At 49.9% G+C, this 15,446-nt stretch overlaps 1 protein-coding gene and 1 long non-coding RNA gene across 10 annotated transcripts in view; one reads left to right on the plus strand and one right to left on the minus strand.

The window, feature by feature from the left end:
• Positions 1–14,735, plus strand: part of MEGF11 (multiple EGF like domains 11) — a 273,843-nt gene extending 259,108 nt beyond the window's left edge. For 4 of the 9 annotated variants that reach the window (XM_068203530.1, XM_068203533.1, XM_068203531.1 and 1 more), the window contains 4 exons: positions 1,361–1,427; positions 6,052–6,108; positions 11,926–12,132; positions 12,365–14,735. In XM_068203530.1, the coding sequence (XP_068059631.1) occupies positions 1,361–1,427; positions 6,052–6,108; positions 11,926–12,132; positions 12,365–12,525 (492 nt within the window). In that variant the 3' untranslated portion in view covers positions 12,526–14,735. Of the gene's footprint in view, positions 1–1,360; positions 1,428–6,051; positions 6,109–10,953; positions 11,137–11,925; positions 12,133–12,364 lie in introns of all 9 variants that reach the window. The other 5 variants (XM_068203534.1, XM_068203536.1, XR_011003600.1 and 2 more) reach the window with 4 other exon arrangements.
• Positions 2,770–4,479, minus strand: LOC137481686 (uncharacterized). The gene is made up of 2 exons (XR_011003602.1): positions 3,952–4,479; positions 2,770–3,833 (listed from the first exon to the last, which is right to left on the minus strand). It is a non-coding gene; the product is annotated as an uncharacterized lncRNA (long non-coding RNA).
• Positions 14,736–15,446: the final 711 nt, after the last annotated feature.

Genomic DNA, 15,446 nt, shown 5'->3' on the forward strand with positions numbered 1-15,446 from the left:
CTCCAGGTTTCCTGCAGAGCTTCCTCAGTGCCGGGGACAGCGGGAGCACTGCGGGCACAGGGACAACACAGGGATGCTGTACCCCAGGGTGGGGTGGCAGCAGCACTGAGGGCTGTTGGAAAGGGCTGTGGAGGGGTGACAATGCCTTTGGAATGTGCCTGTAGGTGCTGGGCCCCAGCTGGGATTTAATATCCCAATAGGCTTCAATACATCAGGGGGGGTTTTGCTCCAGGTCTAAAAACCTATTAAGACAGCTAAGCAAAAAGGAATGATAGATCAGGAAAAATTAGATGTTGTGGTAATTTTGAATACTCTCTTTCAATTTTAACCTCCTTTCTGTTTAGCATTTTCCTGTAAATACAATAAAATGGCAGAGCTGAATGCTTCCGTTCACAGCAGGAGGCATCCCAGTCTGGAAGCAGACACAGGAGGGCAGTGACGGCTTCCTATCTTTTCAGAAACAAGGCTGGGATTTGCTCTTGAATTGACATGTCCTCTGGACCAGCTGTATTCCAGCAGGTGTGGCTCTCCAGAGAATAATGTGAGGAGGAAAACTCAGCAGTTTTAGCACCTACAGTGATTCCCAGACGCCCCTGCAGGGCTCAGCTGGTGACCACTCACCCTGCTGCTCTGTGCCAGCCCAGCGGGGCCGTGCACCCCAAAGCAGAGGCTCGGCTCCTCTCCTCTCCTCTCCTCTCCTCTCCTCTCCTCTCCTCTCCTCTCCTCTCCTCTCCTCTCCTCTCCTCTCCTCTCCTCTCCTCTCCTCTCCTCTCCTCTCCTCTCCTCTCCTCTCCTCTCCTCTCCTCTCCTCTCCTCTCCTCTCCTCTCCTCTCCTCGGAGGTGCTGTCCCAGCAGCAGCACCTGCAGGGCAGCCCTGGACTCTCCTCTCTGCTGGCAGATCCGCAGGGGCCTTTGTGCTCCATCATTGCCAAAGGGATTTTCCTTGAACTGAGAGAACTCGTGTCCCTGCCTGTCCCGTCAGAGCACCCACAGCTGTGTCAGCAGACCCCAGGCTCCAGGCAGCCCCTCTGTGCATGCTGGCGTAGGGCTTTGATCCGTCCATCTCCATGGGTCATTTTGGAGCGTGTCACCCCACGTCCACAGGCATCCCAGTCGTGGTTCCAAAGGAAATCCTGTGTTCCCCAGCATGTTTGTGTTCATGGCTTGGTGAAGTGACTTTCCTTTGTGATTTTCCCTGATGCTAGTGAACAGCTGTCCAGCTCACACAGATCAAGGGCTGATGGTGAGGCCAAGGCAGGAGTCACCTCCCATTTTTGTTCCTGACATCCTTGGGCTGTAGTCTGGGGTGGGAACTGTCTGTCTCTTCCAGCATTAACCCATTATCATACTTTTTGAACAGCTCAGTAACAAAATCCTTGACAGAGAAACTGCAGACTGGAGACCCTACAGCTATCTGAATGAACTAGGTCAGTAATTTTTAAACACTTTAATCACTTTAGTAGACTTTAGAGCAATTCCAAATCCAAAACAGCCTTTCATAAAGGCATTAACAATAAGAGGAATATTGGTGTTGTCTTTAGTTCACAATCAGAATTGCCAGTAGTGAAAGATGGAGAATTAAAAATTGTTTCCTTTACCACAAGCCACAGACTAGGAAAGCAAAGTCAACATTCATTTTCATCTCCCTCCCAAGGTTGCTCTGTTGAATCACTATCATCTACTCTATAAATGTTTTTTTAAGGACTAACTCAGGACATTAAAAATTCAAATTTGGCTTTTATTTTTTTTTCCTTCATGCTTAATAAAGCTTAGTACTAAATACTGGCATCTTGATGAAGGTGTGGAACCTCTGTGGGAGCTGGGGTGTGCAATGCTCCATTATCTCCCAGTAAATCATTCCGTGGCAATTCTGAGCCACCAGCCAGTGCAACCAAGCCAAGAGTGAAGTGTAATTGCCTGTTCTGAGTTTATTTTTTCCTGGCTTGAGTTTTAACAGGGTTTTTAGCAGCTCTTAGCTCAAATCCTGCCCAGATTTAGTGCTTTGGATGCTATTTGTTTTCCTATTTGAGCACTCAGAGTTTGGCTTGTCGGTGGCCCAAAGCTTTTGCCCTTTCCTTTCCTTTCCTGGGATTAGTAACATCTCACTGAAAATATGCAGGGGGAGGGAAAGTGCAGCATTTGGGGGTATTATGGGATTTTTAAGGTCAACTGTCTCACAGCTCACATGGCAAAGGAATGAACATAGGGCAGCACCAGGCATCACATCCTGCCCCGGGCCCACGCCGTGCCTCGCTCCAAAGAGAACTCTTCCCTGCATCAGGAAAATCACAAATCTGTCAAGCTTCAGTGCAAAATCTTTTCATCCTTAACACCATCCATGTTTTCTGTGTAATAAGCTGCAGAACCATGTTGTGCTTATCTGTATGTGACATGGAGGTGGCTGTGTGTGAGGGTTTCCAAATGCTTCTCAAACCACGTTAAGTTTCCTTTTACAATTTTGCTGCTTTTTTGCACACTATTTGCTTTATTTGTGTTTAACTTGTGCTGTCCTGAGCTCCCCATGTGCCACCTCTGTTCGGCATTCATGCATTTTATTTTACCAGCAGAAACGATGCTAAATGCCTCTGCAGCAAGAATGATCTAGAAGTGATAAATACTTTAGCTAAGGAGCCTCCAGCAAAACACTCAATTTTTTCCCATAGCATTTTGTATCCAAGATAACTTTTTCTTTCTTTCTTCAAACTAATTAATGAAAATTAGACTTTTTTTTTCCTTTCTTCTCAGAGACGGAATTAATGCCTGCTCATGCTAACTTTCACAACGTTGAATCCTTGCTCAGATCAAGGCTGTTTTTACATGCAAATAAAAAGTTTTCACTTTGTGGTATTACTGTTGTGCAATAAAAGCTGCAGATTCCTCTTATGAAAATTTCCAAAGAGAGTTTAAATCTGCAACTTTGAATTATAAATATAACATAAAAGTCTAATCAGGTCACATAGGGAATCTTGACTTTCAAACATCATCAAGCAAGGAAGTACCACACAGTTAAAAACGTGTTCAACCTTCTGATCCCATGATCAGCCTTAGTTTCATAACACAGATGCTCCAACTCAAGTGTTGGAAGAGCAGCCAAGTCTTGGACAGGGCTGGGCTCAGTTAAAAAGTTAAAAATAGCAGTGGACAACTGCCCAACTCCTCTGCTGTGACCCCATGAATTGTCACAGAGAGCAGATGTGGCAGTGAGCCAAGGAGAGGGAAATGGAAGAGAAATTTGGAATGGATGGAAACTCTCTACTGGTTCTCCAGTCAGTGACTTCTCTGGTGATCCCAAAGGATGGGACCCAGCAGATGAGGAGAACCAGGCTCCCAGAAATGTCTACAGCCCTGTCAGAAACTGCAGCTGTCCTAAACATGAATTAGAGCTGGGGAAAGGAAATTGTAAGACTATCCACACCAAAATTAACTTGAACACTCATCTCCTGAAACCTGCATTGATAAGGATTTTCTTAATTGCAGTGGATCTCGCCAGATGCAGGTGTTTTGCCTGTTTTGTAGGACTTTGTTTGCCAGGTTCATGTTCTTTCCAAGTGGGAAATGCAAGGACAAAGCCTGTACTTTTACTGCTGCACATTTGTTTGTGAGCTTCAAATTCCTGGTTTTCAGAGAGCTGATTGTGCTCAGTGGAGTCTGGGGAGGAGCACAAGTAATGCCCATGGATGTGGACTTGAGACATCAGAGTTTGGGAACTCTGTGGTGCCAAGAAGAGGTGGCTTTGTCACCTTCCTGTGTGTCACTGCCTGCCCAAGGCAGCCTGGTCCTTGTTTCAGGGAACGGCTTGTCCTCGCAGTTTCTCTCTCTCTTGTGTTGCAGAACTGGAATTGTTTGCCCTGTGAGTAATCCCTCTTGCTCTAGTGCAGTCTGCACGGGGCAGTGGCAGAGCCCAGCTTCCAGCTCCCATCCCAAGCAGGTGAAAACTCCCAAACCACTGACCTGAGCTCAGGAAAGGTTCTTGTCTCATTGTCTGGAGCACTGGCCACAGCAGCTGCAGGCAGGGCTGGGTTTATCTGTGAAGCTTTTTTAACAGCAGTCCTGGATGCAGACACTAAAGTGGGATTTGCAGCACATCATGAGTGACTCAAAGCTGCATTTATTCCAGAGGACCAAAGGCTATAAGTTTGATTCACAGCTGACTTCACTTTTTTTCTCAAAGCCAAAAGGTGTGGAAAACTATTTCCAGCTGAGACTGTGATTCACCCCCGCAGATAATTTAACTTCAAACTTGAACCTGGACTTTCCTGAAGTGCCGGATCCCTGGCTGGTTTAGAACTTTTCCACACTAACTACTTTTGCAGTTTAAAAAATAATGTATCTATTATTCATTTCACCTCCTAAGGAACTCAGTGAATACAAAAAATGGGTCATAAACCTACACTATTATAACAGATAAAAGAGAAAACTAAAGGAGGAATTATGGGAATTTTTGGTTGGGAAGGGCTTTGTGGGGTGGTGTGGCCCTCCCCATGGGTCAGCCTGGGTCCCTTTGTTCCCTGCCATGGCCTCTCCATGGGTACATTCCCTTCCCCTGGGGACCTCAGCTGGGAGCTGCTCCTCCCAGCCTTGCTCCGTGGGGTGAGCCCCAGATGCTGCTTGGACACTGCTGCCCTTGGAGATCTGCTCAGCCCTGGCAGGAGGAGGACGTGTGATCCCCAGGGCTGGCCTTGGGGAGCCCCAGCCCTGTGGCCATGGGCCGAGGGATGAATTGGCTCCATCCTCCTCACTCTGACTCTGCCCGAGCAGAGCACAGCAGGGAAAGAGCACAGAGCTCATCCTGCTCTGGGACAGCTGCCCAGAGCTCCCAGCCTGCCTTGTCCTCTGCAGCAGGGTGAGTCTGGGAACGGGCTCGTGGTGCAAAACAAAGCAGAAGGTGCTCAAATGGACTGGGGGGTCACTCTTGGCCAGGAGAGCCCCATCCCAGAGAGCCAGTCAGTGCCACCAGCCCCTTTCCTGTGCTCAGGGACGGGCACTGAGAACCAGAGCAAAGGGTTGGTTTGTCTTTGATGTGCCAGTAACACATTTATTGTCTAATTCAGTCATTTCCCTTACTTAGCAAAAAAAATGGAGCTGTCATGAAAAAGGGGCTGGTACAGCATTGCCCATGGCCCGGACAACTTTTCTGCAGAGACCAGAGAACACACAAGGACAAATAGCTGGGAGACCTCAGGGAGACACTGTTTGTGGGGCTCTTTTCCCAGTGTAACTCAATTACTTGACTGGGAATCCCATAAGCCACAAAGACATTCCTCAGTAACCAAATCTGTATCGATTGTCCCAGTCAATAGGAAATACCAGACTCTGTAGCTAAAAAGATTTAAAGGCCGACATTAGATATTCCTTTTGATTGATATCTAGGGTAATTTGCTGGAGTAAAAATGGAAAAGGTCCCCATCCCCTTCAGTCTCAGCATCTGTGAGGAACAGCGAGTTCCTCAGGAGCTGCACTAGGCAGAATTGTTGGCTGTCAGCTCTGCTCCCTGTGCTGCGCTGTCAGAGCACAGCGGTCACTTAGGGACTGTTGTCACATCAGTCACTGAACTGTGCAAATTCATGAGCAAAGTGATAGTAGGTATTTCAAGGAGGTTGTGCACATCTTAGAGTGTAAGGCTGTGAGTTAAATAATACACTCTCCACAAACAAAACAAAGCCTAAAATTAGCCACAGAGTGCTGCAACGCAACCTGCGGACTCGGATTCGAAAGGGCGTGTTTTAGGCTTCGTTCACACCATGCCAGTAACGAATGTCTCAGCAGATGGTTTTTATCCTGATCTCCTGATGGATGGCAGTTCTTGGTAACCCTGCTGCAGAGAGCATTCCTTTCCAGGGAAACTCTTAAGCACATGCATAATTCCAGGCGTGCACAGACTCCCCACCAGAGCTGAGTGTGTGGTTACAGCTGAGGATGTGCTTAAGAGCCTCCCTAAATGAGGGCCTTGATGTACAATTTAGAGGGAAGAATATATGCTGCTCAGTAGTCAAAGCAATCCAATTTACATAAATATTTATTTGTTTTCCATTATATATCATTTTTATGCAGGTGCTTGTGGGATGGATAGACGTCAGAACACATACATAATGGAAAAAAGCTTCAAAGGTATGGTATCCAGAGCTGCAGAACCCTGCCCAGGTGTGAGGAGGGTGTCCTAGAAGAGGTGAGATAGGAGCCCAGGCAGGGAGGGACAGAGCCACCACCCCCACGAGCTGCCTGCCTGGCTCCCAGCACTCCTGGGCCATGAATGATGGATGCAAAGCTGCCCAGGGCCGCGGGCTCTGCAGCACAGGGCGAAAGGGAGGGCTCAGCTCAGGGCAGGAGGGGCAGGAGGAGCTGGCCAGGGCACACTCGGGTAGGAGCCACCAGCCACACGGGCTCTGGGGGAGCTGCTGGTGGCACAGTGCTGTTTCCCTGCTCTTGGCTCCGGGCCATGCTGAGCTAAAAGAAAGCCCCTAGGAAAGAAGCTGCCCCTGCTCGTGCCCTCTGCTGAGAGGGATTTAGAGCAGAGCTGGAGAAGAGCCCTCCCTGAGGCCGAGGTTCCCTCACGCTGGCACCAGCACTCGTGGGCACTGACTCCAGGGCAGGTCTAAAACAGGATCTCCGATGAGTCACGAGCACAGGGCCCAGTGGGTTTACATTTCACTTTTCCTCCACGTTTACATTGTCAATATTCCGGTTCTGTCTGGACCATGGGAACACAGTGGTTCCCACAGCTCCTGGCAGGCTGGGCTGGGCTTTAGCACACTGAGCTCGTGTTGCAGAAGATGGAGCAAGGAACCTGTCTCCTGGGGAATAGGCAGCTTTCAGGCCGAGGTCCTGGATCTGAATTCACCTGGGAATGTCCCCCAGGGAGCCGAGGAGGGAAACAGCCCCTTCCTGCAGTGCCCTGGGGCTGGTGCTGGCTGAGCCACGGCTGCTGCCAGACCCCCCTCTCTGCCATGGCTCAGGTGCTCCAGAGCCACACCTTGGCTCAGCTCACCAGGAATATCAAAAGCTGTTCTACATCAAAGGCATTAACCAGCTTATAGCCAGGCCTAGAGATCAATATTCACTTTGTAGCTGCTGTTTTCAAAAGACAGGGATGCAGTATTTGCTAGAACATCACCTTACCACACAGAATCACCAAAGGAAACCAAGAACCAACAACCAAGTCCTTGCTGATAAAGCTAAAGTAAAAATATGGAATAGATTATGTATGTATATGACATATATGATTTATGATATACAAAATACTCAATCCACTGGTTTCAGCTACTTCAAGGATTCCCTTTTTCAAAAGAAAAATCTTATTATAATAGAGCTAGTTGTTCCCTTTACACGGAGCTAGTAACTTCATTCATTTAAACGAACTTAGTGTGTTTACAAAGTTGAAAGGTACCTTAAGCACATGCAGCAGAACTCCCATCCACGGGCAGTCACACAGAGGGGGACAGAGGGGCAGAGAAAAAGAATCACAGTGACAGAGAACTGTGAAATACATTTTCAGCTGCTACATATCTTCTTTAATTTTTAGGATCTGAACCCTTTCCTTTCCATGTTTATCTCTTTCTAAATTGAAAAATCAGGCTCAGAAGCCACAGCTGGAAATGTTTGGGGCTGCTCAGCTGCCTCAGACAGGCAGGGCTGGCACTGGCAGGGACACAGGGGCACACCTGGCTTCCCAGGTGTGTTTGGGAGCTCACCTACAGGCACTTAGGAGCTGAGGGCTCTCAGAAGCAGCTGCTTTGGCTGGCTGAAGGTTCCCAGGCCCCTCTGGAGGTCAGTTCCTGGGCTCAGGCAGCCCCAGTCCCCAGTGCCAGGGGAGTCTCCTCCCAGGAGGAGCTGGGAATGTGCCCAGTGCTCAGAGTGAGCTCTCCTTGCCCTGCCAGCCCCTAAGTCACCACATTCCTCAGAAAATGGAGAGGAAGAAACTCCCAGTCCCAAACAATTGGATTCTGTCAGCAAAAAGACTTGGCAGGCAGGTGCCTGGTTTTTAGCTACTTTCATCCAACTTAAAACCGTGTCTTTTCCCACCAGTGTGGCCTAACTGGGGACAGCCTGTCCTGCAGCTGGAAGTGGTCTCTGGTGCCCCTGGACCAGAAAGAGCCTTGCAGGGAGGGGGCACAGGGGGCTTGAGGCTGTGGAAAACCTGGGCCACCTCCTGCTCCCCCAGCTCTCTGAGGAGACCAGAGCTGGGGGCTGTGCCCAGAGCAGGCACCAGCAGAGGAGTGTCCCCTGTGCAGCCTGGCACCAGGGGTGTGGTGGCTGAGTTGCTGTGGAGCGCCAGGGCTCGGGCACAGAGATCTGCCAGGTGTCAAGGCCAGTGTCTGAGAGCAGCAGAGAGGGGCTGGCTGTCACAGTGCCAGCCCTCAGCCCTGTGGCACCTGGTGACAGGGGCTCACCAGGCACAAGGGTTTCCAGAGCAGGTTTCTGAGCAGCTTCTTTCCTGTGCATGGTGCTCAGTGATGCCATTCCTGAGCTTTTCCTTTCAGCTGAGTCCTTCTGGCTTTAGAGGTTTGGTTTTAAAGTGAATAGTGCTGCACTGATGGAATGATGTGACCTCAGGCACGACCATTTTAAGGAAAAACCACCCATGCTTTGCAGAAGAGCCAGGAAAACCCCAGCAGAGAGAAGCACTGATCCCAGGCATGCAGGGCTGGGCTCAGAGAGGGTCCCCTGGTTGTTGTACAGGATGTGTCCCCACTCCTGTGGCCCTCTGAGAGGCAGCAGTGACCCTCACTGTGTCATTGTCCCTGCAGCAGCCAGGGCTGCCCAGGTTAGGGACAGCAGCCAGCACAGGCACTTCATCCCAGCAAGGGTTAAAGAGCAGGAGAGCACCTCCTACCAGTGCACAGCGCCTCTCCTCAGCACTGCCACCTCGGCTGGGGGATCCAAGGCTTGTCTGCAGCATGCCTGGGGAAATTCAGGGCAGAAGAGAGGAACCCAGTCTGGGGGAGGGACATTTCCAGTCCCTGCTAACAAAAATAAATCCTCCAAAGGTCTGGTGATCGGTATCCAGGCAACACAGAAGGCAGGGACTTCAAAATTAGAGCATATTCCCAATATTTCTCTGGAAGTCCAGCTGACTGAGTGCTTCCAGTGAGTCCCAGCGCTGTGGGGCAGAGCTTTCACCTCCATGAGAGCTGCACCCTGTGGCAGGGAGGGATAAGGAGGCAGCACAGCCAGGGCTCACACACGGCCTGCAGCACCACGGGCTGAGGATCTCTAAATATGTTTGTTCTGCTTAAACTCATTCATGAAACAAAATCTGACAATTGATGCCAGACTTCTTAATTATCCTCAAATTACCTTAATAACAAAGTAACTCAGCTGCTTCTACAGCCTTAAGAGTTAAATCCTCCCTGATCTTGCACATAATGTTTCTTTAGGGTTAATGACTCCCTGGTGTACCCAGCATCCCAAACATCCACCATTTTATGGTGCTCCATAAAATATATTGTGTCCAAAGCAAAGGTCTGATCCCAGGCAGACGCAGAGCTCCGTTTACGTCAGCAGGAATGGGCTCTCAGGCACGTTGTTTCTCAACAGCTCCTGGGAAAAGGCAGTTCCTGGGGAGGCCAAACAAGTCTGGGCAGCCCAAGTGGCATTCATGGGCTCTTCCAGCTCGTCCTGGGAAGGGCTGAGGGAGGTAATGTCAGCCTGCCTGGGAGATAATGTCAGCCCTAACTGCAGTACAGGTGGATTTTAGCTTAGGGAGATAAAAGTAGCTGAGCTGGATGAAATAAAACAGCTGATGTGCTGGGATTTTTGCCTTTGCCAGCTCCAATGTGCCCTATTCCATAAACAAACCACACAGCTATTTACCTGCAGCTGCAGCTCTGCAGGAGGAGAAATTCTCACTCTGCTCTTTGCTGCAGCAGCCAGCAATCCTTTATAATCACAATTTCCTGAATCTACACCCAGCTCTTGTTTGATTTGTTCCCTCCCAGCCATGGTGTGACAGGGAACACTTTGCAGGGGGCTCTTGGGGCACAGAGGGAATCCTGCTTTTCACCCTGTAAGCATCTGCTCAGCAGCACTGCATGAAATGGAGAAGCAAGCTGATGATAATCTTCATGTCCCTCACCCCAAAATACAGAGCTGGCTCATTAGAGGCTGCCCAGGCTCTCCTAACAAGCTTTATTTTCCTGGAGTAGCCACCAGGAGCTGTCAGCTGCTGGCAGGTGGAGCTGAGCCTTTCATTTGTCTGTCTATGGTTTCCTCACCTCTGACACCAACAGATCCCAGACTGTGGCACCTGGATTTAAGTCACATACACAGCAAAAGCCAACACTGAGCTCACTCACGTGCAGAAGCCTTTGGTCTCACAGGGCTGCTCCATCTCTCTGTAGAAGGATGGGATGGGGCAGTTTTCCACTCACTTGTACTGGGCTGGGGTTGGTGACACTGGAGGGACAAACCCTGCAGCCAACAGCCAGGAAATGTCAGTGCTGCTTTGGTTCCCATCTCCTGTCCTGTACCAAACCAGGCATGTTTCACTTGGAAGCAAAGGCACTGCTCATCTCACCCAGGCTGATGTCAGACAAGGAGTTTCTAACTAAATAAACATTGCACTGGTGCCAGGCCTCTGCCAGCCTCCCCATCCCTGATGGTCCCAGCTCTCTGTGAGCAGTGGAGCTTCCCAGGGCGCAGCTTTCACTGACCCTGGGAGCTGAGGGCTCTCCAGCCTTGTTGGTACCACTGAAATCAGAGCCCAGAAAGGCAACACCTGGCACCTCCTTCAGGGCTGAACCAGGACCCAGGGGCACCAGGCCAGGGGTGATGGACACACAGACACAGAGACACAACCCCAGAGCTGAAGGAGGGACAGTCACTCACGGTGGAGCAGACCTGGCACGTGAGGGAGCAGGACGGGGCTGGCAGGCTCAGAGCCGAGGTTTGGAGAAGTGATGTCATGTTGTCTGTCTATTTCTTAACCTGAATTTCTCTTTTTGTCTCCCATACTAGACAGCGGGGGCAGCTGGGATTGCAGCTATTTTGCAAGTCCCCCTATTTCACCGGGAGTATTTCATATATACCAGGATCTGCCTTTGTACTGTAACCCAGCACAAGAAAATGCCTCATCTTTCATTGCATCGCTCTAATTCTAAATTACTGGCACTGCCCAGCAGGATGCACACAGCAGCAATGGCACGTTCTTGAATGTCAATGTTAAGACCTATTTATTCTCTATTGTTTTTTATTTTTAAAGCAAGACTGGCACTGTACCTTGCAGCAGGCTGGTCTGTCCCAGCCAGGGTCACTGACCGGGCAGGCCGGTGGTCACAGCTCTCATGCCAACCTTCTCCTCCCCAAGTAGTGCCTCCATCACCTCCTCTCCAACCCAGGGGAGAGGAGCAGGAGATGTCTACAGCAAAAAAAGCAGAGCAAAAGTGAGGCTGAGATGGAGGCTTGTTCCCCTCCGTGGAAACCCAAGCATTCTCCGATTGTGGGATGCCGGCAGGGGCTGCACGTACAGAGGCTGCACTGGGGCAGTTCTGAGCCTGCGGCAGCGTCGTGCACTCCAGCGCAGGGCCGTGGATGTGCCCAAGGCCCCGGGACTCCCCCTGCAGCTGGCTGAGCAGCCCAGGTCCAGCAGCAGGGCAGGCGGAGCGGGATAAACACGGCTCCGTAGGAATTAGGGGGAGGGAGGGGAAGGATTGCCACCTCAAATTAAATATTGCCGTAAACGACAGCTAGGACCTTTCACAGGAAAACCTTCAGTACTGAGTAGGTTTTCATTTCTTTCCTGCTAGTGAGTGGTGGATGCAATGGTGGAACACCCAGGGCACAAGCACCGGGTTGTCTGTGCTGGAGGCTTCAAGGATCTTCCTTATCCCCTGCCCCCTTGTCCCCCCCAGCCTTCCTGCAGAGGCTCAGCTGTAATTAACCTAACGAAGCTAATGATCCTAACGCACCCACTCCGCTCTTGTTTTGCAGATTATATGAAAGAATCCGTGTGCAGCTCCAGCACTTGTTCCCTGAACAGCAGTGAAAACCCATACGCCACCATTAAAGACCCCCCCATTTTAACCTGCAAACACTCCGAGAGCAGCTACGTGGAAATGAAATCGCCTGGTCACAGGGAGTCCCCGTATTCAGAAATGCCAACTTCATCCACAGCCAATAAAAACATCTACGAAGTTGGTAAGCAGTGGGTGGCAGGGGGGTTGGTGGAGATGCTGCTTTTCCCCTGTCCTGGCCCTGGGGTTGGCGTGGCACAGGGATGAACTGGCAGGGGGAAGGCCTGAGCGTTGGTGTGCTGGTTTGGAGAGCTGAGCCAGAGTGGTGGATGTCCTGAGCTGGAAGGGACCCACGAGGATCAGGAGTTTTGGGACTGCTGCTGGTCACCACAACCCAGTTCTCCTTTCTCCCCCAGAGCCCACTGTCAGCATAGTCCAAGACGCCCGCAGTCGGAGTGCCAGCTACCTTCAGAATCCCTACGACCTGCCCAGGAACAGTCACATTCCTGGTCACTACGACCTGCTCCCCGTCCGGCACAGCCCCACGCACGGGCCTTCTTGGGACAAGCAGTCCTAGAGGGATGGACTTCACTGGGCACTGTGCTGCCAACACAGACTGTGAGGAAGCAGAGGAGAAGCCATTCCTTCCTTTCCTGCGGACTGGCAAGGACTTAACACGACATCAGCTTGGGCCAACTGCTGCTGCATGATGTTATTTATAAAGACATTTTTGTATGGGTACCTGGAACTAACGAGAGCCTCCTCCACATGGGACTGGAGCACATCACCCCAGGAAGGTGTCTTCATGCTCCAGGCAAACACTCTCCATGGCGTGTTCTAACCCTGGCTTTGCTGTAAAATAAACCACAAAAACATGCTAAGTAGAAGGACTTCAGGATGTACATTTCTACCAACTGCATCAAGAACCCTTTTACTGTTAGGAACAAGGTGACTAGGAATACGCTGGAATTTGTTTTCATCTTTGTCCAGGGAATGGACATTTTTCTGAATGAGAGCAGGGAAATTTGTCATTTCACTGTCTGGAAAGCTCATTTACTGCCATCACCATGTGCAACCTGTGCAGATCATGCTTGGTAATTAGCATTGAGATTGTCATCTCTGTATTCAGTGCCAGAGAATTTGAGTTGAGGAATATTAACAGACACTTTCCGTGCAGTTTTTAATATCTTTCCAAACATCCCCTGATCTTTGCTAATGAATGGAGTTTCCACAATGAGTCTCACACCCACTTACCACACTTTTAACGTTGATAGGCACCGGTAGGCTTCGATTTTCCTTATGCAGCTTCTCTTTTGGTAGCTAAATCCAGCAGATCTGTCAGGCAGTTTAAACTGCTGCCCCTCCAATTCCTGTCCCGGGACACTGCAGGTTTGCACAGACCAGGCCTGGTTTCATTTCCTTTCTCAAAGCTGAGCCACATCAGCTTCTCTCTCCCATCTTCCCAAACCCTCTCCTCACGATTCACCCTCGGCATGCCACTGATGACACCTCAATCTGATGTGCATTACCACGTAGTGCAACTTTATCCGTTGATGATTCTACCCGAAATGTCATTAAATGGAGCTGAAACTGGGTTTTCTTTTTCAGCAGCTGTTTGTGAAGTAATTATCAAGGGTCTGACCTATGGTAAAATTTTGGACTGAGCCACCATGATATTTTTTTTAATTTATAATCTCTATTGACCTAGAAAGTAGAGTACTTGCCGTTAGTTCCTTGTAGATTTTGAGCATGAAGTAGTATTGACTCTAAGTAAGTAATTTTATTAGGCAAACATGGAAGTAGCAAGTTGATTGCCTTTGAAATATAGAAAATATTCTGTTGCACATTCGCCAGGCTGATGGAAGCAGAAGAGGACGACACCAGCCCCGTGGGTTTGCTCCCAGCACGATCCCAGGAGTGACCTGCAGGGCTCAGGACTGGCAAGAGGAGCCCTCCAGCTCGGGGGCAGCTGCTGGATCCCAGCTCTGGGAATATTCATGGAGCACCGTGGTGGGACCCAGCCGTGTCCCCACCGATGGGCTCAGCCCTCACGCCTGGGATCACAGCCCCTGGCTCTGGGCATTCTGCCCCTGGGAGCCTTTCCCCTTGGAGCCAGGACTCTCCAGGTGGCCAGGCTGGCTCTGAACCCCCAGTCTGAGCCTGGACACCCCCAGGACACCCCCAGGCTCCCAGAGCAGGCGCTGCCCAAGCTGCAGGATCCTGCCCACGAGGTTTCCCGAATGCTGCATGTGTGCATGGGGGCCGTGGCTGATCAGCAATAGCGATTTTGTTTTCCAGGAAAGCCTTATTTGAGATGAAAGGAAACAATTATTTTGTAGGCCCAGTAGGAATATATTTTGCATACATGAATAGAAAGATTTACCTCAAAAATATCAAGAGAAAGGTGGTTGGATAAGGAATACTCTCGTTAAGACTCACCTTGGCACCCAGCACAAGCAGCCTGAGCTGCTGGCCTGACCCACGTCTGTGTGTTGCTGTAGTATGCAATGAGACTCCACAGAGCAGAGATGTGCTCAGTTGTTTGGTTTGGTTTTTTTTCAAAGCAGGATTTTGAAACCAAATGCAGTGATGTGCATAAAGCTTAACATGAAAAAAAGAGAAAAAAAGCAAAACCAACAAAAAAAGTACCTTCTTGTATATCAGCGTTAGCTTAGGAAACAGGCACCAAAATGGCAATACTTTTTTAAGGCAAGACAGATTTGTAATATATTTGTTCACTGTGCAAAGGTATCCTACCTTGTACAAAATAAATTGAATTTCTCTCAATGTGTAGTTCTCCAACGTACTCATTTGCAGAGCAGAACTTCCAGCTCTGCACAGATCCGAGCTCTCCAGGTGATGTGGCTGCTCCCCTCAGCCAAAACCCCCCAGGCACCAGGCTAGGACAGAACTGGCAGGATGGCTCAGAAAACCCAGTGCTGCCATTCCAAGCTGGAGTAAACCAAAGGTAAGCGGCTCTGCACACCCTTCTCCCAGTTCCTCAGCAGTCTGACCTCAGTGAGACTCCTGGGAACGCTCAGTCCCAGCTGGAAGAGCCCCTGCACACCCACCATGTGTGGTGACACTGCCCTGGGCCACTCACAGGCTCCCAGGCCTTCGGGTGGACACTTGGGGACCCACGGTCACCCAGCAGCCATGGGACAAGGCATGAGGCAGCCCAGCAGCTCCCAGGGAGCCCAATGAACAAATCACAGATTTGCAGTGGAAACACCTTCAGAATTAATGAGTCCCAGGCAATGCAGCCACTGCTACATGCTGAAGCTTTCACTGTTTGTGCTTCATATTTCTAAAAATCATGTTAACTAAAGCCCAGCGTGTAATCTTCTTATTTGACAAGCCACACTCAATAAGCTATTTGAGGCAGGAAATTCATCAGGTCTGAATTTATGGAATAAGTAATTCTAGCTTAATAGAAATGTCTTTAAATCAGAACAATTCTATGTCCTTTCTGCTTAAGAGTCAGAACCTCAACTCCCA

This window comes from Anomalospiza imberbis, chromosome 13 (genome assembly GCF_031753505.1).
Source record: "Anomalospiza imberbis isolate Cuckoo-Finch-1a 21T00152 chromosome 13, ASM3175350v1, whole genome shotgun sequence".
Taxonomy (NCBI): Eukaryota; Metazoa; Chordata; class Aves; order Passeriformes; family Viduidae; genus Anomalospiza; species Anomalospiza imberbis.